This window comes from Schistocerca piceifrons, chromosome 3 (assembly GCF_021461385.2).
Source record: "Schistocerca piceifrons isolate TAMUIC-IGC-003096 chromosome 3, iqSchPice1.1, whole genome shotgun sequence".
In the NCBI taxonomy this organism is placed as follows: Eukaryota; Metazoa; Arthropoda; class Insecta; order Orthoptera; family Acrididae; genus Schistocerca; species Schistocerca piceifrons.
The window spans coordinates 693910277-693936879 of NC_060140.1; the positions used below are offsets into that span (position 1 = coordinate 693910277).

Consider the following 26603-nt stretch of genomic DNA (forward strand, 5'->3'; position numbering starts at 1 on the left):
AGTGCTGTGGGGTTAGGGAGAATACCAGATGGATTGAGGAATGAATGAGTATTTAGACTGATGAGGAAAGGGTACTATGGTAGTCCGTGCAGTCGTACCAAGCCATTTAGCCAGAGTGACACAGAGCTTAGCGCATATGCCTAGTGATCAGGAGACCTTGGTTCAAATTCCGGCCACGGTAAAATTTTAATTCGTCGCTTCAGTCTGCATATAATCATTTTGCAAATCTTTGTGTTAATTGAGGGTAGTAACCGAAGGTATCGGGACTTTTGGATTGGGCATATACTAGGAGGCCGACAACATGGGTGGCGCTGCAAACGCGTGTTAGTGGCGCCACGGGCTCTGCTCAACTTGTGTAAAATGCTGAGCATTAAGTGGAGGATATTTCATTAAATTTTCAACAAGAGTTGACAGAAAGCACAATAGAAACATGCTGGCGTGTGCATAACTTTGTCAGGAAAAGAGATGTGTATAAGTTTGAGGACACAGTTTGCTCTGTCGGACGAGACGAAGAGGTGCCAGTAGACAACTCTTCGCCTGGAAACGTTACTAAATGCAGCCCGAACAGAATTTGTTGATTACTTCTCGGATGAATGGACGTGTACATATGTTAAATATAATTCAAATTTCGAACCAGGATTAACACGCAGCTGAGATGTTACAACTGGGCATGCACCGAATTTGTTAAGTATTTTAGCTACCACAGTATTTCCTGTATTAGTGATATTTTTTGGAAATAATCACTACTTTTCTTACCTGTTAAGTTTTTCTCTATTGCGGACATGCCAGTGAAATTTGTTTTGAATTTTCGTATGATAGACTACGACGCATTCTTCTTTGCAATCTCGTTGCTGCAATCGTCATGTTTCAGATCCCTTATGGCAGGCCTCATTTCAGTTTCAATGGCAAAATTTTTGTCCTGATGTTTGGTCCGTCCAACGCCATTGTCTACTACAGTGCAAACCACTCACTTCCTCTTTGCAGCACCTACTGCTCTAGAAACGTGTTGTGTTGTTTGGGGGAAGAGACCAAACAGCGAGGTCATCGGTCTCATCGGATTAGGGAAGGACAGGGAAGGAAGTCAGCAGCGCCCTTTCAAAGGAACCATCCCGACATTTGCCTGAAGAGATTTAGGGAAATCACGGAAAACGTAAATCAGGATGGCCGGACGTGGGATTGAGCAGTCGTCCTTCCGAATGCGAGCCCTCGATGGTTTGAAACAGCGGTGCCGCTGTGGTTCAGTCAGAATGATACCATTACGTTGCTTGCAGTCACGAGTGGAACTTTTTGTGGTCGCCATTAGTGGCGAAGCAGAACACCGACACGGCCATCGTTCAGTGGCCTTGACTGCGTAAGAAATCGCTCATATACCAGCAGCATTCGCCATCGGCAGCGCTGCTGAGAAGCACTGCTAAGTGACTACGTCCGAATAGGTCATTAGTTTTCGGTAGTGTGTGCTTTCTAATGGTGCAGCGTACGTTGAAGCGCAGGCTTGCCATAGCCCCAGGTACTTGAGTCTGGCTGCGCGGTCCTTGTGGCGGTGGCACAGTTCCCTGGCTCCTGTGCGACGTGGTCGGTTCGCTCTGCAGCCAGCTGCTACTACTTCTATGTGACCCGCATTATTTCTAGCACAAGAAGTACACACTCAGTGACTAAATACGGGAAAGGATAGTGAAAGAAATAAATTACTGGAGTAGTAAGAAAACGTCAGTTAAAAGCTGTCGTTCTTTGTGATTTAGTACTGACCCCAGTAAATCTGACATGGTACAAGTGAGTAACATTAACAGCAAATTAAATAAGGTCTCGTTTCCCTGATACTTTCAGCCTGCCGCAACACGGCTCGTGCTCTACTGTTCAAGATATTTTAAAGCGGTTTCTTATTGTAAAGGCGTGCAACGTAGCTCTAGCTCTCATGTGCTGAAATGCATACACAATGGAATGACATATAATATCTCCTAACATTGTGTCGGATATCCTTTTGCCCGGCATAGTGCCCGTCTTGACGTAACATGGACTCAACAAGCCATTGGAAGTCACCTGCAGAAATATTACTCCATGCTGCCTCTGTAGCCGCCCATAATTGCGGAAGTGTTGCTGGTGAGGGATTTTATGCACGAACTGACCTTTCGATTATGTCCCATAAAAGTTCGATGGGATTCACGTCGGGCGATCTGGGTGACCAAATCATTCGCTTGAAATGTCCAGAATGTTCTTCAAACCAATCGCAAACAATTGTGCCCTGGTGTCATGAAGTCCTTGAATGGCTGAAAATGGTCTTCAAGTGGCCGAACATAACCATTTCCAGCCAATGATCGGTTCATTTGGACTAGAGGATCCAGTCCATTTCACGTAATCACAGCCCATGCCATTATGCAGCCGCCATCAGCTTGCACAGTACCTTGTTAACAACGTGGATCTGCGTAAGATTCGTGCCCTACCATCACCCCTTACCAACAGAAATCGGGACTCATCTGACCAGGTCAGTTGCGTAGGGTCCAGGTTTTGCACTTGATATATAGATAGAATAACTGATGACGATTGGAAATCTTTTCGCAGGAATCACCTGAATACAAATGGCAGCTCCGCCAATGCACTGTTCTCTTATACTCTTACCTTGTGTACGCGATACTACCGCCATCTGTATATGTCCTTACCGCTATCCGTGACTTTTTTCACCTCATTGTGTATCCCATCAAATCCAGTGGGGGATTTTTACTCATCTGAATTTTTTGAGTGTGCACAACTGCCCAGTATATCCGTACTAACCGCATGCTATGTGTAGAAAACATTAACTAGAGGAAGTGATGTCTATGTGATGATATCTTCATTAGAGGATAAAAATTGTTAGTCAAGATGGAGATTGGAATATATTTTTATTTTTTTATTTATTTAACCAGGTCTGTTCAGGGTCATCAGGTCCTCTCTGACATCGGACCAGAGTTTCACACAAGAAGTATCTGTTACATCATAGTTTCCTTAAGAAACAACAGTTTTAATATGACAACTTGTATTAAAATGATCTGAGTGTCTAAAGTGGCAGTGTGAATTATAATAATAACTATAAACTACTAAAGTTAGTATTGGCATTACCTGTACGATTGCAGCTGCTGCCACTAATAGTGATAATTCTAATAAAAATAATGGCAATCATCGTGACATTAATAACAATAATGCTAGTGGCAAATATAAGAAGAATTTATAGATCCACAAAACAGATATTTCTGATATAGCGAGTTCTGGGGAAAGGAAATTTAAGAAGACTGCATTGGTTAAGAATACTGGGAAATGAGGAAGGTCAGGTGGGAAACAGGTATGTCCAAGGGCAAAAAAGCCTGTATGGATAATGGTAACCTTATTGTTGCTGTAGTAGATATGTCGTTATCTGTCTTATGAAGATGGAGATATTATTTAGTTCTCTAGTGTCACGCAGGAAGTTGTTCCAGAGTCGAGTTCCTGCCACTAAGAAGAACTTCGTGAACTTGGCTGAACGTTAGAATGAGATTTAATTTTACTCTGATGGAACCGGGTGTTTATGCCGTGTTGTTCTGACAAGATCGTTAAGGTCGAGGGGAGTTCGTCGATAAGACAGTAGAAAAAACAGATGGTGTGGATATCTCTGTGTTGTCTGAATGCAGCCAGAATAGTAGTGCATACGATGGTGATATGAAGTCAGAGGCGAACATCACACTGCTACGGTCGCAGGTTCGAATCCTGCCTCGGGCATGGATGTGTGTGATGTCCTTAGGTTAGTTAGGTTTAAGCAGTTCTAAGTTCTAGGGGACTGATGACCACAGCTGTTAAGTCCCATAGTGCTCAGAGCCATTGAGCGAACATCACAGATATAATGAAGACAGGCATTCATAAACAGTTCCAGGCGTGTGAACTTTCCTGAGAAAGGTCTTGCAGGAAGACATCGCTGTAAGCAATAATTTGGAGGTATAAGTGTTTGTACTAGTTTCTTTTTCTGGTCAAGAGGGAAGGGCTTTTCATATTTCGTTACGTGCAGGGCCCAATTTAAATTTTCTTCTATTATTACTCCTAAACCCTTTGCTGAAAAAGAGAAGTTAGTGTTTGTCCCACTTAGGGTTCAAGATGGTAGGGATCCCCGATATTTCAGACTACTCAGCTCAGAATGATCAACCAGTACCGCTTGGATTGTTTTATGGGTTGCGCTTTAACGCTATATCGTGCCCCCAATTTGATAGTGCACACAGGTCGGTGTTGAGATTCTTGACAGCTATCTTCAGGTTTTTAGGTTTTGAACTTAGATATATAGAAAAATAACTGAGGACGATTGACGCAAGTACTAATCTGATAACGAGACTGAGATAGGGTAGGAAATTACGCGGTGCCTAATCAAACCAGTGAAAAACTGAAGACCAAAAACAAAGAATAGTTCGAGGGCAACGGCAAACCTCCTCCATGTGGAACTAGCGGGACAGAAATGGGCAATACGCGTACTGTTCCCAAAGCTCACTGCCGGACTGTGGGACCGACATTGTCTATGAGACGATATTGTACTCGTACTACATTTCAGTGTACTATGTACCGGCCACCCTGTACCACAGCCTACGGGGTTAGTGTACGGACAAGGTACACGATGTGCGAAAGGCAACCAGAAATTTTTCAAAACCTCACAGTGATCCATCTGTGGGCTCGTCTGGCAATGGAACCCCTATTTGATCTCGTGCAGAGCCTTGACTGCACCAAATCATGGCATATGCCGTCAACCTGCAGGTGGTAGTGTCAACAAACTTCCGAACATAACTTCAGGAGAAAGCTAGGGATATACTACAACACACGAACAACTGGTGTACACAAAATAAACTAACGATTGCCTCAAGCAGAACACTTTACATGCTACATAAAGAAAGACTTATTAGAGACCCATCGGTGAAACTTGGAAACACAAACTTAGTGAGAAAAAGGTCGACAAGACACTTGAGAATTACGACTGACGAGGGACTCTCTTTCAAGGGCCACTTACGAGGGGGAGTCAAATGAAAACCCAGAGTTATTTTAAACGTTTTTATTGAACAGAAGTGGAATATAAGTGTATCATTTTTCAATATTATCTCCCTGTCGTTCAACACTCTTCCTCCAATGTGTACACGAATTCCTCTGAAAAAAGAAAAAAATCTTTTGTTTGTTGCGCATGTGCTCGTGCACCCCCTGCCCCACCTCTTCATTGGCACGAAAATTCGAGTCGCCTCTTTCAATGGTCCAGACATACGGTAATCACTTGGTTCGAGGTCTGGTGAGTATGATGGCTATGGCAGAGTATCGAAGTGCCAGTCACCGATGGTTAAAAGTGTTGCATGGGCAGTATGACGCCAAGCATTGTCATGTAAACTGACACCTGTAGTCAGAAGTCCACATCGCTTTGGTCTTACTGCAGGCGGAAGCTGATTTTTTAACATATTGAAATTCGAAGCACTGGTGTTGGTATTTCCCCTACTCGTATAGTGTTCCAAAACAACGCCTCGTTCATCCCAAAAGGGAGTCAGCAAAACCATCCTTGCTTGTGGCTGCTTCCAGAACTTCTTTGGTTTTCGTGGTGAAGTATGGCGCCATTCCTTGCTTGCTCTCTTTGTTTCGCATTGGATCATAGTGTACCCAGATTTCGTCTCCTATAACAGTTCTTGCGAAGAAGCTATCACCATCTGCTTCAAAGGGCCGCAAAGGTTCTATGCTGACGTCAACGCGTCGCTCTTTCAGTTCTGGTGCGAGTTGCTGCGGCACCCATCTTGAAGACTCTTTGCGAAACTTAAGCATTTCATTAATGATTTGATGTGCTGAGCCATGCCTTTCAGATTTGCGGCTATTTCATCCACCGTCACAAGGCGATTTTCCACCGCAATGGCTTCAACTACTGCAGTAGATGCTGGTGTCACGATGTGGTGTGCCTGGCTAGGGTGATGAACTTCTATCACGGAAGCAAGCTATTTCTTAACTTTCTACTCCACTTATACACTTGCTGCAATGTCAGACATGCGATACTATACTGGACTTCGATTCGTCGATGAATTTCAGTTGGTTTCGTACCTTCACTGCTCAGAAAACATATGACAGTATGCTATTCTTCCCTGCTCCATGTCGCAAGCGAGGCAGCCATTTCGAACTGGTATTAGAGCCGCGTTTCGCTTGTCTGTGATATGCTGCCATCTGTAGGGAATTCCTTACATCCTTGGTAACAGTACTGCCAACTTACGGAAGAATGGCACGAAATGTATATTTTTAATTATTTCACTTTTAAGGTTTTCATTTGACTAACTGGCAAGAATAAACACTACCGTTAACATGCGTGAGAATATATGACTGTGTAATATCTGAATCCATAACATGCTTTGCGGCAAGCACATGGGCTCATAAACTCCGTCGTGCGACCAACGTAATTGCTGAGGGGTACAGGCAGAGAGGTCTGCTCCTACGATTATCAGGCGCCTTTAGAACCACATCTCTGGAAGCTCTCTGTGTAGTCTTAGGCGTGTTTCCGATCGACATCACTAATAGGTACCTTGCTGCAACATAATACGTGAAGATGGGCTTCGGGAACAAATAAGTACAATTACAGAAGAAGACCTCCTCGATTTACGCGATCTTAAAAGTTGGCGAGTGAATACGTGGCAAACGGAGTGGGACACATGAGAAACGTGCCGGAGAGTCTTGAGTTCTTTCCAAATGTAAGGGAAAGTTAAACAGTATTTAGTTTAGCCCGGATCGGCAACAATTTGTGTAGTCCTTCGCACATCTGTCTTCCTGTAGCTGTATTACAGTACATTAAGAGAGGTTTGAACGGCGAACCGGAGTTGGCACCCAAGCAAATTGTGCAAATCGATTAATTCCTTTTGCAAAAGATTTTAGTTCGTCTGAAATTAATAGTGATCTAATGGCACCATTTCTGTGTCCACCATTCGGATTTTCCATGCAAAAACAGTCACCCTCAAATAATTACGGACTGGAGCCACACTAATGGTTCAGATTTAGTCCACCGATGTGTATGACCTTGGTCTAATTCAAGTTTTAACCATTTGAAATATCTTGCTCCGTTTGGAGTTGACGCGCAAAAAGCACGTTTTCAAGAGAGGCTTTTGAAGCGCGCCATATCTATACTTTAAACTTCTACGAATCGATCAAACTTTACACGAAGGTAGATAAATGCATAAAGTCAAAATGAACTTTTGTATCCAATAATTTTTATCCATTCTCGCGATACGATGGCTTAAATGCGAGTTAAATATGTTCTTATGTGAACTGAATGAAGGGAAACGGTTTAAAGTGAATCAGACAGCCGGCCGGTGTGGCCGAGCGGTTCTAGGTGCTTCAGTCTGGAACCGCGCGACCGCTACGGTCGCAGGTTCGAATCCTGGCTCGGGCATGGATGTGTGTGATGACCTTAGGTAAGTTAGGTTTAAGTAGTTCTAAGTTCTAGGGGACTGATGACTTCAGATATTAAGTCTCATAGTGCTCAGAGCCATTTGAACCAGACAAATAAAAAATGCATTCTTGCGACAAAGTTGGAAACTGTATTTCAAAAGCCTTGCTTCGACCGACTTTACGTGCAAGAAACACGCTTTTTGTTAGCTTTTTACGCGCGCCACTTCTATGTTTCAAACTTCTGCGAATCGTTTCAAATTTTGTAAGACTGTACACAAAAGTTTTGTGAAAGTTTTATCTGTTGCCACGATATAAGCAATATGGTTCGTAAGAGAATTAAAAAACCTATACCAGATCAGTCGTCACCCGACTCAATAAAAATGTACATCGGTTGTCAAGCCACTCTCAGAATTATGGTAGAGTGAAAGTTGGGAATCGGTATGAAAACTACTCCTATCATAGCACAAAAAAGACGAGTATGTCATTGGCAGATTTAGGGATGTAAAAGAAAGGAACTAGCTTTCTGACTTCTCTGATAACTTCAAAGAGATTTAACTCGAAACATCTTGACATATTCGCGCTTTTTTACAACTCTCCTTCCCTAGCACAGTGAGCTCTCTTAGCTGCAAGATGTTGGCACACCTGCATCTTGCAATTTACAGGATACAGTCCCTAATCCCGTGCCCAAAATCCAAAAGGTTTGCCATCCATAGTAAAGACAGTAAACAAAACACTTTCATATGGCTGAAGAGCATACATGTAATAGATAAAAAAAGTTTTCTGGGGGGGAATAGAATTTCTGGGCGGTGGATTAAAAGCACGAATATGTCAAGGTGAACTAAAGTCTAAAGCTACCAGACAAGCCGAAAAGCTAGATTCCTTCTTTTACAACCGTAACTCTGATCAGGACCTACTCGCCTCTCTTGTGCTATGATTGGGGACATTTTTCAGTCCGTTTACCAATCAACCCAGTTTTGAGTCTTCTCCTTGTTATGGCATTATTATCACTTTTTTTCCTCAGATCTCTTCATGTTAATTCTACGTTCATTGATGGGTCCGTTATAGTTTCTGATATGCGAATAAACGCCAGCAGTTCCGTATCTCCTGAGCTGTGACGGTTTGCAGGCGACCGGACAGCGCATCGGCTCCGTGGTGCAGGCGCTCGGCACGCTCGTCGTGTCGGTGACGCTGGGCCTCGTCTACGAGTGGCGGCTGGGGCTGGTGGCCATCGCTTTCATGCCCATCATGCTGCTGGCTCAGTACTTCGACGATCGCCTCGTGCGTGGCGAGGCCAGCAGCAAGCAGAAGGCTATGGAGAAGGCCACCAAGGTATGTACCGTTAGGGGCACCCACTTTCATATAAAGTACATTGTTGGCTACTGTAGTACATACCTCAATATTCGGATGATTAACATTGTCAAGTACCGAGGGGCGTTCAGTAAGTAATTCAGCACTTTTTTCTCTGCCAGTGTCGGTTGAAAAAATGCAGAATTTATTGTGGTACATCGTGAAATTTCCCTCTTCAGCCCCTATAGTTTCATGTTGTTTCTTGTGGTCTTCAGTCCAAAGACTGGTTTGATGCAGCTCTCCATGCTGCTCTATCCTGTGCAAGCTTCTTCATCTCCCGGTATCTACTGCAACCTACATCCTTCTGAATCTGTTTAGTGTATTCCTCTCTTGGTCTCCCTCTACGATTTTTACCCTCCACGCTGCCCTCCAATACTAAATTGGTGATCCCTTGATGTCTCAGAATATTCCCTACCAACCGATCCCTTCTTCTAGTCAAGTTGTGCCACAAAATCCTCTTTTCCCCAATTCTATTCAATACCTCCTCATTAGTTATGTGATCAACCCATCTAATCTTCAGCATTCTTCTGTAGCACCACATTTCGAAAGCTTCTATTCTCTTCTTGTCTAAGCTATTTATCGTCCACGTTTCACTTCCATACATGGCTACACTCCGTACAAATACTTTCAGAAAAAATTTCTCTTCTTAAGAAACGCTTTCCTTGCCGTTGCCAGTCAACATTTTATATCCTCTCTACTTCGACCATCATCAGTTATTTTGCTCCCCAAATAGCAAAACTCCTTTACTACTTTAAGCGTCTCATTTCGTAATCTAATTCCCGCAGTATCACCCAATTTAGTTCGACTACATTCCATTATTCTCGTTTCGCTTTTGTTGATATTCATCTTATATCCACCTTTCAACACACGGTTTCATGAAGTTCCGATAGGTGGCGGCGCCTTATGACGCCTTCAAAATGGCTTCTTTAACGTAGGCGCGTTCCAAGCAGAGACCTGTCATTGAGCTTCTTTTGGTGGAAAACTAGAGCATTGCAGATATTCATAGACGCTTGCAGAATGTCTACGGAGACCTGGAAGTAAACAAAAGCACGGTGAGTTGTTGGACAAGTCTTCGCAAGAATGTCTCACAAATCTGTCCGATTTCCCGCGACACGGCCAGCCGCATACAGCTGTGGCTCCTGCAATGTTGGAATGTGCGAGCATTCTCATTCGACTAATCACAGCCTAATACCTCGCTGCCCAGTGAACGTCTCTGTTGATATTGCTGTCACACTCATCCACGAGTTGGGGCACTCAAAGATGTGTGCTCATCGGGTTCCTCGCTGCCTAACAGAATACTATAAACAGCAACGAAGGACCATCCTTGCGGGACTGGTTGCGCGTTACGAGGATGATCGTTACAATTTTTTGTCTAAAATCGTTACAGCCAAAGAAACGTGGTTTTATCCTTTCGAACCGCAAACTAAAACTACAGTCCATGTAGTGGCGTCACATCACCTTTCCTCCGACGAAAAAGTTCAAAGCCACATCCTCAGCCAGTAAAGTCATGACGATGGTATTTTGGGACTCTGAAGGGGTTATTCTGTTTGACGTCCACCCTCACGGTCAACGATCAACTTTTAAGGGTGTTGTGCTACCCTCAGGAAACTGAAGAAACGATTTCAGCGTGTTAGCCACAAAAATGCAAATGAACTTCTCTTTATCCATGACAGCGCAAGGCCTCACAGGCACCCGAGAGGAGCTCACAAAAAAATTGTGCTGTTCTTCCTTATCCACCCTACAGCCCGGATCTTGAACCTTCCGACTTCCACCTCTTTGGTCCAATGAAGGATCCACTCCGCGGAAAGCATTACGTGGACGACACCGAGGTTACTGAAGCAGCACGACGTCGACACATTGAGTAGCACCATGCGCGCTTACAGACCCTGCAAGTAAGGTGGCGTATGGCCGTCCCACTGAACAGGAGATTATATTGAAGAACGCTCCTCTTACATACGCATGGTATTCCAGTTGCTATACATTTATGCATCGATTTTTATTTTTATTTGTCTTACACTGTTTGTATGTGGGTTTACTTACTGTAATTTTGTCATGTCGAAATAGTGGGTGGAGCTGTGGACGCCAGAAAATGGAGTACCAAGCGAAGAAATCGGAACAGTTCCGAAGTGTTCTTGTGTTTGAGTCCAAAATGTGGGTAACAGCAGTGGACACAGACAGAAACACTTGCGCCATGTTTGGGGATAATTACATTGGACAGAGCACGGTATGAAAATAGTTTTCTTGTTTTAAGGAGGACCATTTTGACGCTGGTGACTCACCAAGCTCAGCAAGAGCTTCGGTGTTTGATGAAGATCGTTTAAATGCATTAACCCACAATGATCCATGTTAGTGTACTAGAGAACTGCCAAATGAGATGAACTGTGATCATGCCACTATCGTGCGACATTTTCTTGCAGTGGAGAAGGTCCCAAAATCTGGTGTAGGGGTACGGCATGCTATAAGCGAAAATCACAAAAATTACATGTGCAACTTTGCTTGCTTATCGTCAATTGGCTCGCGAACAACACCGACCATTCGTATACTGTATCGTTACTGGTGACGAGAAATGGGGTCTTTATGCTAACATAAGGAAAAGGAAGGACTGATTGAATCCAAACAAAGCAGCATCTTTCCGCATCCACAAAAGATGTTACTCAACGATAACATCCTCCCGCATTGTGCTAGACTGCCAAAAAACATTATGAAGGAGTTGGGCTGGGAAATCGTCCCTCACTTACCTTAATCACCTGATTTTGCACCCTTGGATTTTCATCTTGTCCGCTCTCTATGGAACAACCTTCAAGGAACTTGCTTTACGGATGACAATGAGCTCCAAACATGGCTCGACGAGTTCACCGCCTAAAAACCACGTGACTTTTATAGTCGCGGAATCGAAAAATTACCCCAGTGTCGGCAGATTGTTGTAAATGGTGAAGGCGAATATATTATTGATGATTAAAGTCTCTGTTGTGTTTATTAGACTTAAAGGAAACGATAAGTATTTGTGCGCAACTCAATAATATATATACTGGTAGTCTAAACAATAACTGTTTACAATGCAGCACAGGGATGTAGAGGAACTCGGGACGAAGAATTTGATACAGGATACTTGTGGTCTATGAAATCTCATAAGTGACTCAAATTGGCTCTAGTCCTATGGAACTTATTGCTTGACGTTCTGTAATCTTATCCCTCCTTCTCATAGGTGTTTTCCACACGTTTCTTTTCTCTCCGATTCTGCGGAAAACCACCTCATTTCTTATCCTTTCAGTCAACCTTATTTTCAACACACTTCTGTAGCACCACATCTCAAACGCTTCGAATCTCTTCTTTTCCTGTTTTCCCATAGTCCATGATTTAGTAGCATACAGTGCTGTCTCCAACGTACATTCTCATAAATTTCTTCTCAAATTAAATCCAGTGTTTTATACTGGAAGACTTCTTTTGGCCAGGAATGTCTTCGTTGCCTGTGCTAGTCTCCTTTTTATGTCCGTGCTTCGCCCGTCATTTTGCTTCCAATATAGCAGAGCTTCTTCACTTCCTCTACTCCGTGGACACAAATTTACATGTTAAATTTATTGGTAATCTTATTTTTTTCCAGTCGTCATTGCTTTTGTCTTTCTTCGGTTTACTCTCAAACCATATTCTATTATCATTGGACTGTTCATTCGATGCAGTATACGCTTTCATAAAGGATAGCAATTTCATCAGTGAATCTTATTATTGATCTTCTTTCACCCCGAATTTTAATCCGCAGAGCAAAAATTATTTCTGAATACGACCACCTACAGTCTGATTTGCAGCACTTGAGACACGTATTTAGAGACAGGGAGGCACTGTAAACGCTCTGAGGTGTCAACGAAGGAGGACGCCTTGTGAATCGGCAGAAGAAGCCAAGCCGACGACTTTGATGCCCTACTGTGGGCAATGAGCAGCTAGTTTTGACATGTGGTGCAGAGACATGGACTGAGACCAGTGTTCCAGCCTGCCCCCGAGATACGAGATATATTTCTCCTTGTTAAAGACGAAATAGCTCTTCTCGTGCCCAGTGTGTATGGTGTTCCTTGCGAATGCGGCAGCACCTATGTAGGTCAAACAATTCGCACAGTTGCAGAGCGTTGTAACGATCGAAAGTGCCGTATTAAAAAAAGTGAGCTTGACCAGTCGGCCATAGCTTAGCACTGTCTAGCAAACGAACTCAAAATTCAGTTTGAAAACATAAGAGTCTTGGCTCATGCATCAAAATACTGTGATTCCGCTACAGAGGAGGCAGCTGAGAGGAGAATAAACAGCAACATTTTTAATGGAGACCAAGAATACACAGTTAGTAGGGCGTTGGGGTGGGCTTTGGATTTCGAAAGGAAGCGAAGACGGATGCTTGACGCTTGTAGGGTGAAGGGAGCGGCAGTTTCAAACCTGGGGCTGCCTCTCGCTCCACCTGAGGTCACTCGGTTTCGTGGCAGACCCGAGCTGCTACGAGCAGCCCAACTCCCCTTCAGCGCACGCCTCGTTTCGGTCCTCTGATTGGTGCCAGAGGCTGCAATCGTACCTATATAAGCAGAAAACAGTGCCAGCCTCCGGACCTCTCCCTATCTCCTTCACTGTACCGACAATCCCCCTTCCCTCGCACGAGGTGGGCTCGCTTTTTACAACCTCAAGCACATCCCTGCCCAGCCACAACCCCTGCTCAATGACCCAACTGAACACCTTATCCTCAGCATCTTTACCCCCCTCACTGTCACCTGTGCCTCTGTCTATGTCCGTCCCACAGCTCCTCTCCCCTACGACTTCATCTTGCATGCTGACTGTACCTTCTCCACCTATGTGATTGCCACAGACCTCAACATCCACAGCCGTGTCCCTGCCACCCTTCGGCGGTGGCATCAGTTCCTCGCCACCCTCCTTGGTGACCTTACTCCCTTGCCACAGCACACCCATCCCAAAAGTAATTCTGCCCTGAATGTCGTCCTCACATCCCCAAACCTCCTTGGTCGTATCGCCACAGATGTCCCCAACACTATTGGTAGTGACCACCTCCCAGTCCGTCTCACTATCTCCTCAGCTCATCACCCCCCGCCCCTCTCCTGCCCCCCTACCGACCCTGCTGCCCCAACAAAGTTCGTCCATGACGACTACCAATGCACTGACAGGGACGCCTACTGGGAATCCATTACCTCACATGTCAGAAGCCACCCCTTACCCTTCACCATATCACTGACATCACCCATGCATCATTCTTCTTCCAGAAGACCATCACTGACGCCATGGAGACCTATGTTCCTACCAAACTTATCCACTCTCACTGCCCTACTCTTCCTCCACAGGCCATCTTTCTTCTCCATGAATCCTACAAGCTCTACCACTCCTTCCTCTGCATCCATGACTGGGATATACTCCTCCGCCACTGGAAATTATAACGACATATCCGAAACCTCCTAACAGCAAAGAAAAGCCAGGATTGGCCCCAGACATGTACATGCCTCAACTCTGTCCTCCCTGTCAACTCCTCCAAGTACTGGTCTGCCTTCCACTGCCTTACTGGAGCCATCCTGCCCCACATTACCCCCTTCCCCACAACAACAGCCCCTTCCTAGACAGCCCCAGTAAGGCAAACCATTTATCTTCCCATCTCTCTGACGTCTTCTCCATTCCTGACGATCTCCATTTTGATTACTTCCTTTTCCCCACAGTCCTTGAATGCAGTGATACCTCTGTCCCACCCCTCGCCCCCAGTTTCAGGTACTTGAATCAGTTACCTCCTCAGACATAAACACTCCCATTACTGCACATGACATCAAAGTCATTCTCCACTCCAAATGCAACACTGCCCTGGTCAAGATGGTGTCACCTACCATCACCTCAACGAATCCCTCCCATCCTTCCTGGCTGTCCTTGCGACCCTGTATAACATCCTCCTCTCTACCGGCTTTTACCCTAACCTGTGGAAGACTTCCCACATCCTGCTGTTCCCCAAACCCAACAAACCCTCCTCTGAGACCTCTTCCTATCTTGGTGCAACCAGTGGCTCCTTGTCATCAACCCTTCCAAGACCCAGGCAATCATCAAAGGTCATACCACCCACTCCTTCTGGCTCCACGATTTTTACCCCACCATTTATAGTAATCTTATCCATCTCACTCCTGTGCTGAATTACCTTAGCCTCACCCCTGACCTTCACCTCATCTGGACTCACCATCTCCTTATGATCCAACACAAATCCCCAATCGACTCTGCCTCCTGAATCTCCCGTCTAACTGGACGACAGCATCACCTGGATTTCTGTCCCTCTCAGATTCTATAGAGCTCTCCAAATCCTTGGACGCCATGCACTCCACCTTGCCTTCCATATCCACCTCGCATCCCCCATGTGGATCCCCTATAACCTCATCCCCTTCACACGTCTTCTCCTTTTCCTCGAACACATCTGCACACTGTACATCATCCACAGTCTCGACACCCCCCCTCCCAGTGTCTTCTATCCACTTTACCCCCAGCCTGTTGCCGCATCTTTACCACTGTGTCCCACTCTCTCTCCATCTCCACACCCTCCACCTCCTTTCCCAACACAACTTCCAGCACCTACCCCTCCTGGATGACGAGCTTTGCCCTGATTTCTACCCCTTCTACCAACTCTAACCCCACCTTCCCCCCTCCCACTCCTCAAGGCTTTCTCCCCCCTCTTCTTCCCTTCTCCTGAACGGTTTTTTCCTCCCTCCTCTCTACCGCACTCCCTTTCCAGTGCACCCGTTTGTGTCTCTGCCCTCCCTCCTAACTTGCCTTCCCAATCCATCTCCCACCCCACTCGTCTCCTGCCCCTTGCTGCGCCCCCCAATCCCCCTTTCTTTTCATTCCACCCCTCCAGCTCCCCTCACCTCTGACCCTTCCTCTCCCCTCTTTTTCCCTCCACTCAGGCCTCCCCTCCCTCAGCAGGTCTCTCCTGGCCGTTTTGTTCTTCGTCATGTGTGCTCTGTCTCATGTAGTGGTTTTAACGTGTCTTCGTTCAGGAGTGTTTTAATACTGTTGCCAACTTTTAATTTGTGCGTGTGACTTCAGTGTATTTTACATGCTCCACTAATCGTCAGTTGTGTTTTTTGTCTTTATGTGGACTTTTTTAAGTGTCCCACATCAACATCTCAGTGTAAATGCATATTTTAACCCCTACTCTCTCTCCTTATTATGTTCTTATGTCCCCCTTTATCGCCTTTTATATGTCTTGTTTTCATCTTTTTATTAACTGTATCACTCGACTGAAGAGCGGCGGATTATGCCGTTGCCAGCGACCCCCCCCCCCGCCCCATATGGGGCTGGGGAATGAAATTTCAACAAAGCAAAAAAAAGCCTCCGGCAGTCAGTAGTTTTACTCCTGACAACGATGGCGGGGATGGCCATCGAAAGTTGGAGAATTTTCTTCGAAAACCGAGAAGATTTTATTCTTCAATTGTTACTGTTCCTTCATGGTTCTCTTACATAATGTATATTGCCTGTCTTTCTGTAAGGCTTCTACTTTCTTTTTTATTTTTGAGAATTTTGAAGATCTTCTACCCATTTACATTATCGAACGCTTAATGAGTCAGCAAACGTAATGAAGGTGCTTTATTTTTCTTATGTCTTGCTTTCACTATGTTAGAATTACCTCCCACTTCATAGCACCGTTAATAAATTGTGTTGAATAGTTTTGCAGTTGGTTCAGCCTAGAGGCCTAGTGAACCTAAGTACAACCTACTTACAGGGGTCATCAAAATATCTCCATTGTACTGCCAGTACCAAACGACTATATTCCAACTCGAAGTCCTCCATAAACAAACTGGCCACTAAGGAAGACAAGGGGCTATCCGTGGCGTAATTATCTATCGGCTCATTAATTTTATTGTTAAGTAAAACACAAGTCGAGATAAGCAAAGTACGGAGCTGAGGTGGTTGTTTGCAGTTGGCGGTGGAGGCCGTGAGCAACATCCGCACGGTGGCCGGCCTAGGTCGCGAGCGGCTGTTCCACGGCAAGTACCTGGCGGAGCTGCAGCCCGCGCTGCGACGGGCCAAGAGGAACACGCACGTGCGCGCCGCAGTTTTCAGCCTGGCGCGCAGCATCGGCACCTTCACCTACGCCGCCTGCATGTATTACGGAGGGGTCCTCATCCTCTCAGACGGACTGCCCTACGAGGATGTCTTCAAGTAAGAACTTGCACTCCTCTAAAAAAATGTTCCAAAATATGCTGCTGCCAATTTAAATTACCTCATGAGAGCGGAATGCAACAAACTTCAGACTGGTATTAACTGTACTGCGTACTTCGACAGCCAAGAGAAAGCATTTCTGCGTGACCATAGGCAACAGGTATGAATAAAAGCACCTCCATTCTGCACTGAAGAGCAGATTTCTCTGTGAGTTTCTCATTCAGAAACTACACTTGAATGTTGGCTGTTGGTGAGAAGATTGTATTATATCTTGTGTAAAAAACTATCGCACAATCAGTTGAACAGCTCATACATCCAAGCTGCTCACAAGCATAATATATAGAAGAATGGGAAACGATACTGAGTGTCAGCTAGATGACAATCAGTTTGGCTTTAGGAAAGGCAAAAGCGCCTGAGAGGCAGTTCTGACACTGCGGTTGATAATGGAAGCAAGAGTGAAGAAAAATCTAGACACGCTCGTAGCATTCGTCGACCGAGAAAAAGCCTTCGATGTTACAAAATGCTGCAAGATGTTTGAAATTCTGAAATAAGTAGAAGTAAGCTGCAAGGAAGGATGGGTAATATGCAATATGTACCATAACCAAGAGGGGCAATAAGATTAGAAAACAAAGAACGAAATGCTCGCATTAAAAAGGGTGGACGATAGGGATGCAGTCTTTCGCCCCTACTACTCAACCTATGCACCGAAGAAACACCGACAAAACTAGAAGTAAGGTTCAAGAGTAGGATTAAAATTCAGGGTGAAAGAATATCAGTGACAAGATTCGTTGATGATATTGCTATCCTCAATGAACGTGAAGTAGAATTACAGGATTTGTTTGATGGAATGACCAGTCCAATGAGTGCAGAATATGGATTGTGAGTAAATAGAAGAAAGATGAAAGTAATTACAAGTAGCAGAAACGAGAACAGCGAGAAACTTAACATTAGAACTAGGGATCATGAAGTAGACGAAGATGAGGAAATCTGGTACTTGGAAATAAAATAACCCCTGACGGAGAAGGAAGGAAGACGTGAAAAGCAGCCTAGCACAGACAAAGAGGCCATTCCTGGAGAAGAAAAGTCTACAGCTATCAAAAATTAGCCTTAATTTGAGGGAGAAATTTCTGAGAACGTACATTTGGAGCACAGCATTGTGCGGAACAGAAGACAATCGAAATGTATGATTTGTGGTACTATAGAGGAATGCAACAATGTTGAAAATCAGGTGCACTCGTAAATGAGTGCGAATGATTTCCGCTGAACCGGCCAAAGAAGGAACATATGGAAAACACTGACAATAACTAGGGACCGGACGATAGGATATGTGTTAAGGTCTCAGGGAATAACCTCCATAGTATTAGAGGGAACTTCAGAAGGCAGAAATTTTAGGGGAAGAGAGAGACCTGAACACTCCAACAAATAATTGAGGAAATAGGGTCAGGAGCTACTGTGAGATGAAGAGGTTAGCGCAGAAGAGAAATTCGTACCGTGCCACACCAAACCAGTAACACGACTGATGAATCAAAACAAAAGGAAGGTCGACCAGCAAGTGTCGAAATTCGATAGCAGGATTGCGGCCTGTCGAGACTGTGTTTAATCGTTTCCCCATATCCCTGCTTACGTTGTTCGAGATCTCACGAAATTGGAAATGACAGGTTCAGGTAGGCCATACTGAACGACATGCACGATCTCAGTAGCCCCACGTGACTAGCGCCTGAGAGAACAGACTTGTTGTTTGTTCGGCTGTCAAGGATCCAATAGCAACGTAAAATAGCCTGAGTCAGGAAATGGTCTTGTCTGCAGGAACACTCGCAGCTCGGTGACCACTGTTGCAGCTTCCCTTGACGTGGCTGCGGACACTTTTGCGCCCATTGACAATACTGGACACAGGACTGGCAGCGCGCCGCGTTTGAAATGAGTCTCGGTTCTGAGACGTCACAATAGACGTATCCACGGGCATAGGCTCTGAGGAGTACAGGCTATGTTAAGCCTGGCTTGATAGTATGGGGTGCCATTGGGCATACATCCTGATAGCCTCTGATTCGCATGGTCAGTGATTTTGACAACAGCCGTTTCGTTTCTGGTGCTGAGGTCCGTGGCTGCAACGTATCTTAGAGATTACTGCGTCATCGTTTTTCAAATAACACTAGGCTGCACTGTTCTCATGCTGTTCTGATCCACTGCGACGTAGAATGCGTTCGACTGCTGCCTTAATCAGCAAGTTCTCTCTCATCTATTGAAAGCACTTGGTAAAGTTTGCCAAGAGACTAGAACGCCACCACTCGCCAGCCGTTGTGAATGATGAACTCAGGCACAGAGGTGAAACAGCATGTCATTATCCAAGCTCAGTTCGACTCGATAGTCAGCCAGGTTAGAGGCATTGTTGCTGCAAGAAGTAGCATCTCCCTGTAATAGTTTTCGCACTTTGTATACCCCCAAATCACTTATGAAGATAATCACGTATTCTAGTCACTACACTGTACTTTCTCAATAAGTAAAATTATGAAGTATTTTCCCTGATTTTGTGATTTTTGATGACCAGCAATGTGTTTAGGAGCGAACTGCTACATTAAAAATAATACGTAGGGGCTTCAGAAATTAAGTTACCATATCGCACCCACTAAGACCATTGGGTATGAGGAGAGGCGCACCGTCAGAAGAGAGTACGAGTACATGTTCCGAGTTTCTTTCAGACACAATTCTCCTGCGGTACGATTAACAGGTGAATCATAGTGTGGAAGAGTAATGGTGCGGTAAATGGAGAAGTAATCCTCCGCTGGAGTACGCAGAACAGTAATGATTCTTGTGGGAAAAAAGTTTAATTTACACACATACTGACTGTGGAATTCTGGCACTATTGGACCAAATACTATGTAACTTCCAGTAGCAGTGAAAGAGTGCCAACGATTTGACCTAGGCTGCACAGAAGTGGGTGATGTTGATCGGGAAGACGAGATCTTGCACCAAGCAATTTCCATCTTTTCGGCGAGCTGGAAGAACATCACGAGGAAAGACATTTTCTAACAACGAGGACGTTTACATATCGATTCTCAAAAGGCTTCGTCACCAAGGAGCAAATTTCTACCGCCGAGGAACTGAATGACTGGCAGAATCTTCCGACCGTTGTTTGCAGAGACTTGGTGACTCAACTGAAAAATAGTATCATGTATCCGTGTTAGCACTCAACAAAAGTTACCTGGCCAGCAATAATAGAGAGTAACTAGTTTTTTGAATTCCTCTCGTACATCGTAACCATACAAGTATGTTTCATACTCTTAGTCAAGCAATTCAATACGCAAATTTTTAAGGATCCGTTGCCCGGCGAGGTCTCTCTTTAGTCGCCGGAAAAAGTATTTTAGTCAGTTCAGTAGCTTTGGAGATATGGCGTGATACGTTGTAAACTATATCTCAGACGGAAACATTCACCCGTTTCGGGAAAATTTATCTAAAACTGGCCCTAACCAAAATCAAGAACAAATTTCTGACATTATTAGAAACACTATATACTATATGTGAATTTCTGAATTGTTATGTGATTTTTGTGTGAGACAGAGACTTTAAAGCGATTTGCTGTCGCCATGGAGGCGGAGCACTGTGGAGGCTACCTGCGGACAGAACTTGTCTCTAGAATATTAAAATTTTGAATTTTAAATGTCAGATCCCAAGGAATTTAATATATAAGCCTCCGAAGGAACTCGAGTTCTTATTTTCTACCTCATGGTCCTTTATCTGTGGCTTGGTTTTCCTTTATACGTGCATTCTCGAAATGTTAATGGTAAACCTGTCCGTTACGCTCTTCTTCCTTTTAGCGTCTACCACAAGAGTTTGATTGAATGTACTTAACGCTACAGTGCTTACTAAACGAAACAGTGACGAAACGCTCCGCTATTCTTTGGTTTATTTCTGCTTCCTCTTTTAATTAGTCTGACGAACAATACTCAGGTATTGGCCGAACAACTGTTTTAGGCTGTCTCTCTCGTGGGTGAATTACACGTCCGCAGCTCGTGGTCGTGCGGTAGCGTTCTCGCTTCCCACGCCCGGGTTCCCGGGTTCGATTCCCGGCGGGGTCAGGGATTTTCTCTGCCTCGTGATGACTGGGTGTTGTGTGATGTCCGTAGGTTGGTTAGGTTTAAGTAGTTCTAAGTTCTAGGGGACCATAGATGTTAAGTCCCATAGTGCTCAGAGCCATTTGAACCATTTTTTTGGGTGAATTACATTTCCTTAGGGTTCTTGCAAGAATCTCATTCTAGCTAATCCATTTCTTGCGACTAATTTTATGTGGTTATCCACTGTACACCGCTAAAGGTGAAAAGTCCTACACATTTTCCGGTTGTTATTGTTGGTAGTGGTCTCTGCTTATTTACACACAATACATTCAATCTGTTTATGGTGAGGGCTAAATTACAGATCCTGCACGTCGTTTTAATGATTTAACACCTCCGTGTACCAGTTTCACGAAGAATCCATCATTTTTTATGACTAGTGCGCCAATCTTGAAACGTAGGTTATCTCTATTTACTGACTCGATTCTCGTCATGAAGTAATCAAATTGTGTACCGAAGTAGGTTCCAGACTTGCTGATGTATTTCTCCAAGCAGACCTTTGCAGGTTGGTCAGAAACACAGGGCGCACTTTACGACCTGTTTGACTAATGTTAATACTAATTACATCGGAACCAATGCGACGTATAGAATGTTTTTCTGGGCAGTTATTTCTCAGCACAATCTACCCTGCAACACCTTTGCAAGTTTTGTAAATTGTTTTTTTTTTTTTTCTTTATTGTTATTTGAACACCCCATACAAGGTCGGCTGGCAGCGGAAAAGTTGAGTCCGCTCTTCAGCCGTAAGCATGACAATAAAAAGAATGTGAGACATATAAGGAACAGAGCGGCGGTTAAAAAAACAGTAGATACAATAATTAAAAAACATGAAGCCGTTCACACTCGACGAAACAAACAAGAAAACTGTCGGCACTGTGCACAAACACTGACGAGTTAGACGACACATGTGAACGAAGGAGCGTGGACGGCGAAAAACACAGATGCACAAACACGACGGCACAGACACTAAACTGAGGGCGATGATCTCCGGCGCGCGAATGTTCACTTTGCGTGTGCGAGTCCGGGGACCTGCCAAGGGTGGAGGAGGAGGAGGAGGAGGAGGAGGAGGGGGAGGAGGAAGAGGGGGAGTGGGAGAGCGAGAGGGGAGAGCAGAGACGCCACGGGCAGGGGAGAGAGGGAGGAGAGAGGAAGGGGGAGGGGAAGCCCGGGGGAAGAGGGGTGGAGGGAGGAGACGGGGGAAAGGAGAGAGAAGGGAAGGGAAGAGAAGGGAGGGAGGGTGCCTAAGGGAAAGGACACCGGAAATGGGGGGGGCAGGGTCAAAGTTGATAAGAGGGGTAGATGGAGGGGACGAGGACATCACCAGGGAGGGGGAGCCGGCGGAAGCCACCTTGGGAGAGAGTAAGGAGGGTGGAGAGATGGAGACCGGGCGGGACGAGGGAATACAGGCGCGGCAGCAGGCGGGGATGGGAGAGGATTGGGGAGACGAGCGGGTGAGGAGGATCGAGTTTACGGGAGGTGTACAGGATCCGTATCCTTCCAAGGAAAAGGAGGAGGTGGGGGAAGGGGATGAGATCATACAGGATCCGCGTGGGGGAGGGGAGACGGATGCGATAGGCGAGGCGGAGAGCATGGCGTTCAAGGATTTGGAGGGATTTATAAAAGGTGGGGGGGGCGGAGATCCAAGCTGGATGGGCATAACAAAGGATAGGGCGGATGAGGGATTTATAGGTGTGGAGGATTGTGTAAGGGTCCAGACCCCACGTACGGCCGGAAAGGAGCTTGAGGAGACGGAGTCGGGAATGTGCCTTGGCTTGGATTGTATGGAGATGGGGAGTCCAGGAGAGGCGGCGGTCGAGGGTGACGCCAAGGTACTTAAGGGTGGGAGTGAGGGCGATGGGACGGCCATAGACGGTGAGATAGAAATCAAGGAGGCGGAAGGAAGGGGTAGTTTTGCCTACAATGATCGCCTGGGTTTTCGAAGGATTGACCTTGAGCAACCACTGGTTACACCAAGCGGTGAATCGGTCAAGATGGGATTGGAGAAGGCGTTGGGAGCGTTGCAGGGTGGGGGCAAGGGCGAGGAAGGCGGTGTCATCGGCAAACTGGAGGAGGTGGACGGGGGGCGACGGCGGCGGCATGTCCGCCGTGTACAAAAGGTACAGAAGGGGGGAGAGGACGGAGCCTTGGGGCACACTGGCGGAGGTGTAAATTGTTTCCGACCAACCCGTGTAGTGACTCAATTGTACCATCTTCTGTTTCAAGTGTAACCAGCGGCTTCGCACGCGCAGCACTAAGTATCTATGAGCAAACGACTTGCTGGCATAATGTTAATTCAAGTGAAAAAACTGTATCAAAATACCTGTATCAGTTTCTCAGATTAGCCTTCACACAGATCAAACAAGAAAATAAATAAATAAAAAACGTGATGGGGGAACTTGACAATATGTATGGATGATTCCAACGAGTTCTGCCATTCACCGCTAGATGGCAGTGGCATCGTTTTCACGACAATAGGGGACTTTAATTCGTCATAGTTCACCATTTAGAACGAAATATTTATAAATTATGTACACAAACCTTCCTCGTGAATCAGTCTATCTATTAATGTAAACTGTATCAATATTCCGGTTCCTGAGATTAGCTCGAACATACATGCAGAAACTCTGCGGAGGCCTTTGATTTACAGATTTTGCTACGAACCAGACATTGAGATGTCTAGCACACCACTGTTCGCTCTATTAAAGATCAGAATCACTATTCACGGATAATTATAACCTATCTCCGTTTCGTTTTCCAGAGTTGTGGAATCATTAATCCTTGGTTCTATGATGATCGCCGGTGCACTGTCATTCGCACCGAACTTCAGGAAAGGACTCACTGGCGCGTCTAAAATCGTGTACTTGGTGAACCGGCAGCCGAAGATCGCAGATCCGGACGGAGCGTCGCACGATGGATGGGTAAGCATGAATACATAAAGACACCATCTGGAAGTTCATAAGCCTTGTCTACGTTGTAAGTTGTTTTCTTTTTCTGAAGGGGTTGAAAAATTGACCCAACTAGTTGCAAAACAACGGTTTATTAGCCCTTCACCTAGATTTCGACATTTCTAAAAATATCTTCTTCAGAAGGAGTCGGCCTTGTTACATCACATGATGTAGATATTTTTAGAAATATCGAAACCTAGGTCAAGGGCTAATAACCAGCTGTTTTGTAACGGTTGTCAGATTTACACAGTTGCTGTTTCGCAGCCATGTTTAAGATTTTTTTTCCTTTTTTTCAACACAAACCTTCTTATGTTTCACATGACCCTACCAGCAGTGAAATCTACGATAGAATGATTTTTTCTTTACACGAGTACAATAAAGTACGTGTCAAATAAGAAGAACTGCAAGTGTTTTCTGTAAAAATGTTGTAGAGTATTTTTTCTGTGATTTCACAGTGAAACCACATACGAAAACAGTCCTTATTATTGCTCGCCCTGAGTCCAGCACCACATGTATGGTGTCTCACTGTATCACACAAGCACACCTTCTAGGTATTCCTTTCACAGGTATACGTGCGGCTTCCTTTACCTGTCTACCTTGTGGAACGTATGGTTTGTAACAGCTGATACACAGAGCTACATTTGTTCCTGCTGTAGGCGAACTCATTGAGGCCCTTGAAGCATTACAATGACAGCTACTCTAAACTCCTTCGAAGTCATTCTATCTTATGCATTAATTATGCTGAAGATTTTTTTCACATTGTCCACATCCACACCACATTATGCGGTGCCAGCAGATCACTTTCATTGTCAGCGTTGAAGGCTACTGACGTTTAACCACTTGCAAACTCATACAATGGCTTATACAGCATGTCACTGGTCAGATCTTCAACACGTAGATTCCATAATTCTGTGGCTGAGAAGAGATGAGTCGACCCTTACTTACCAGTGACTACAGACTGAAAGCACTTGGTTATCTTGTTTAACACTGAAGATCGCTCGGTGTAATGACTTCCGCCACACAAAATGTAATTTTAAAGGCACACCAACCCCTACCACCAACAAAAGTTAAAGTTCTCTGAATTGTATAGTCATAAAATAAGAAACAAGTTAAAGATAGCGGAGCACGAAAAAAGTATGGGCTTCAGTGCTCATCTCAAATCCAGGAAAAACGAGAAATTTGTGCCGTTGTGAAGTTGGCCACTAGACATCAGTAGCTTCTAGTAAACGTCATATGTCATGGAAATGAGGTGAGCTACGATTTTGTTCACTGTTTGGTTCACGTAACAATCATTGTCTGAAAAACCATACTCGTAACAGATGAAGAAAGATATTTTTGTCAGAAAAATGCCATCTACTCGCCTGTTATATGAGCATTATAACTAACATTTTGTAAAGAACAGAGCAAGCGAGCTTTAAAAAATCTAGAATAAACTCTAACATTTGCTACGAACATGCAAAAGTCTCAGGCAAAATTTGCTTCAATCGCTTTCAGGATATTTTTCGTTGGCTGACACGGTGTAAAAAAAAAAACGTTTGTGATGCATGGTGCGCAAACCAGTGGACTCTTTCTTATACCGTAACTGGGTAGCAACTCTACATTTGACGTGTAAACTGGCCAATACATAGGAAGACCCGTACAAGGCCTAATGAGTCCATTGTTCAGTTTACGCGCTAGGTTTATCCTATTACTCAGCTCTGTTCTGGTCGATTGTCTTCCAAGTTTAAGGACTGGTCCTACTGACAGTGAAATTAAATATTTATCAGACGTAATTAAAGAGGCAACGCATTATGTGATAGTTTACTATAAATTGATACATCTACCCGCAGTACGAAGAAAGAGTTAGATAACCGGTTTCTGTTGTCCAATAAACATCTTCAGATCAACGAAAAGTACAAGGAAACTGAAAAAGTTGGAAGTTGAAGAGGTAACAAATCAGTTTTTCTTAAATATTTCAAAATAATGAAAACATAATGTACCCCTATTGCAACTGGTATCACGAAGCACTTTGTGAGACGTAATCAAAAAGCGTGCATTGCAAATAGAAAATCGTTTAGGCGTTCAAAATAGGGCCAATGCACTGCTGGAATCGTAGATAGCTGCCACTAGACCAACCGCTATGCGTCCCTATGCGCCACCAGTAACAGCTTACAAACGCGACAAATAGGGCGCGCAATTACAACGTAAATATAATGGGAGTACAGCTGACAGTGTTTAAAAACTACTTGTTATATCTTGTGCTTTCACTAATGTGATTTCCTTTAATGATAACCGTTTCCCTTTATTTTTCGTAAATCTACAGATCGTTTTTCGATAAGTGGAATCAGGCAGATAATCATTATTTATATATTGTGATAAAGACAAATGAATTTATAGTGATAAATATTTAGTTCCTTTGCAAAAATGTACTGAGCGAGGTGATGCAGTGGTAAGGCGCTGGTCTCATATTTTTGAGGATGGTGGTTCCAGCTACCATCCGGCCATCCAGGTTTAGGTTTACCGTGATTTCCTTATATCGCTTTAGGCAAATGCCAGAATGGTTTCTTTAAAAGTGCACGGACAATTTCCTTCCTCAGCCCGAGCTTGTACTTCGTCCCTATTGACTCCTTCATCGGAGGGACGTTAAATTGTAATCTCTCTCGCTTCCAATAGATAACAAGCA

At 44.6% G+C, this 26603-nt stretch overlaps 1 protein-coding gene across 2 annotated transcripts in view; it reads left to right on the plus strand.

Moving 5' to 3' along the window:
* The window catches only part of LOC124789684 (ATP-dependent translocase ABCB1-like), a 238757-nt gene that overhangs the window by 203288 nt on the left and 8866 nt on the right, over positions 1–26603 (plus strand). For both annotated transcript variants that reach the window (XM_047257121.1, XM_047257119.1), the window contains 3 exons: positions 8503–8706; positions 16652–16893; positions 23755–23914. In XM_047257121.1, coding sequence (XP_047113077.1) covers positions 8503–8706; positions 16652–16893; positions 23755–23914 — 606 coding nt within the window. The remainder of the gene's footprint in view (positions 1–8502; positions 8707–16651; positions 16894–23754; positions 23915–26603) is intronic.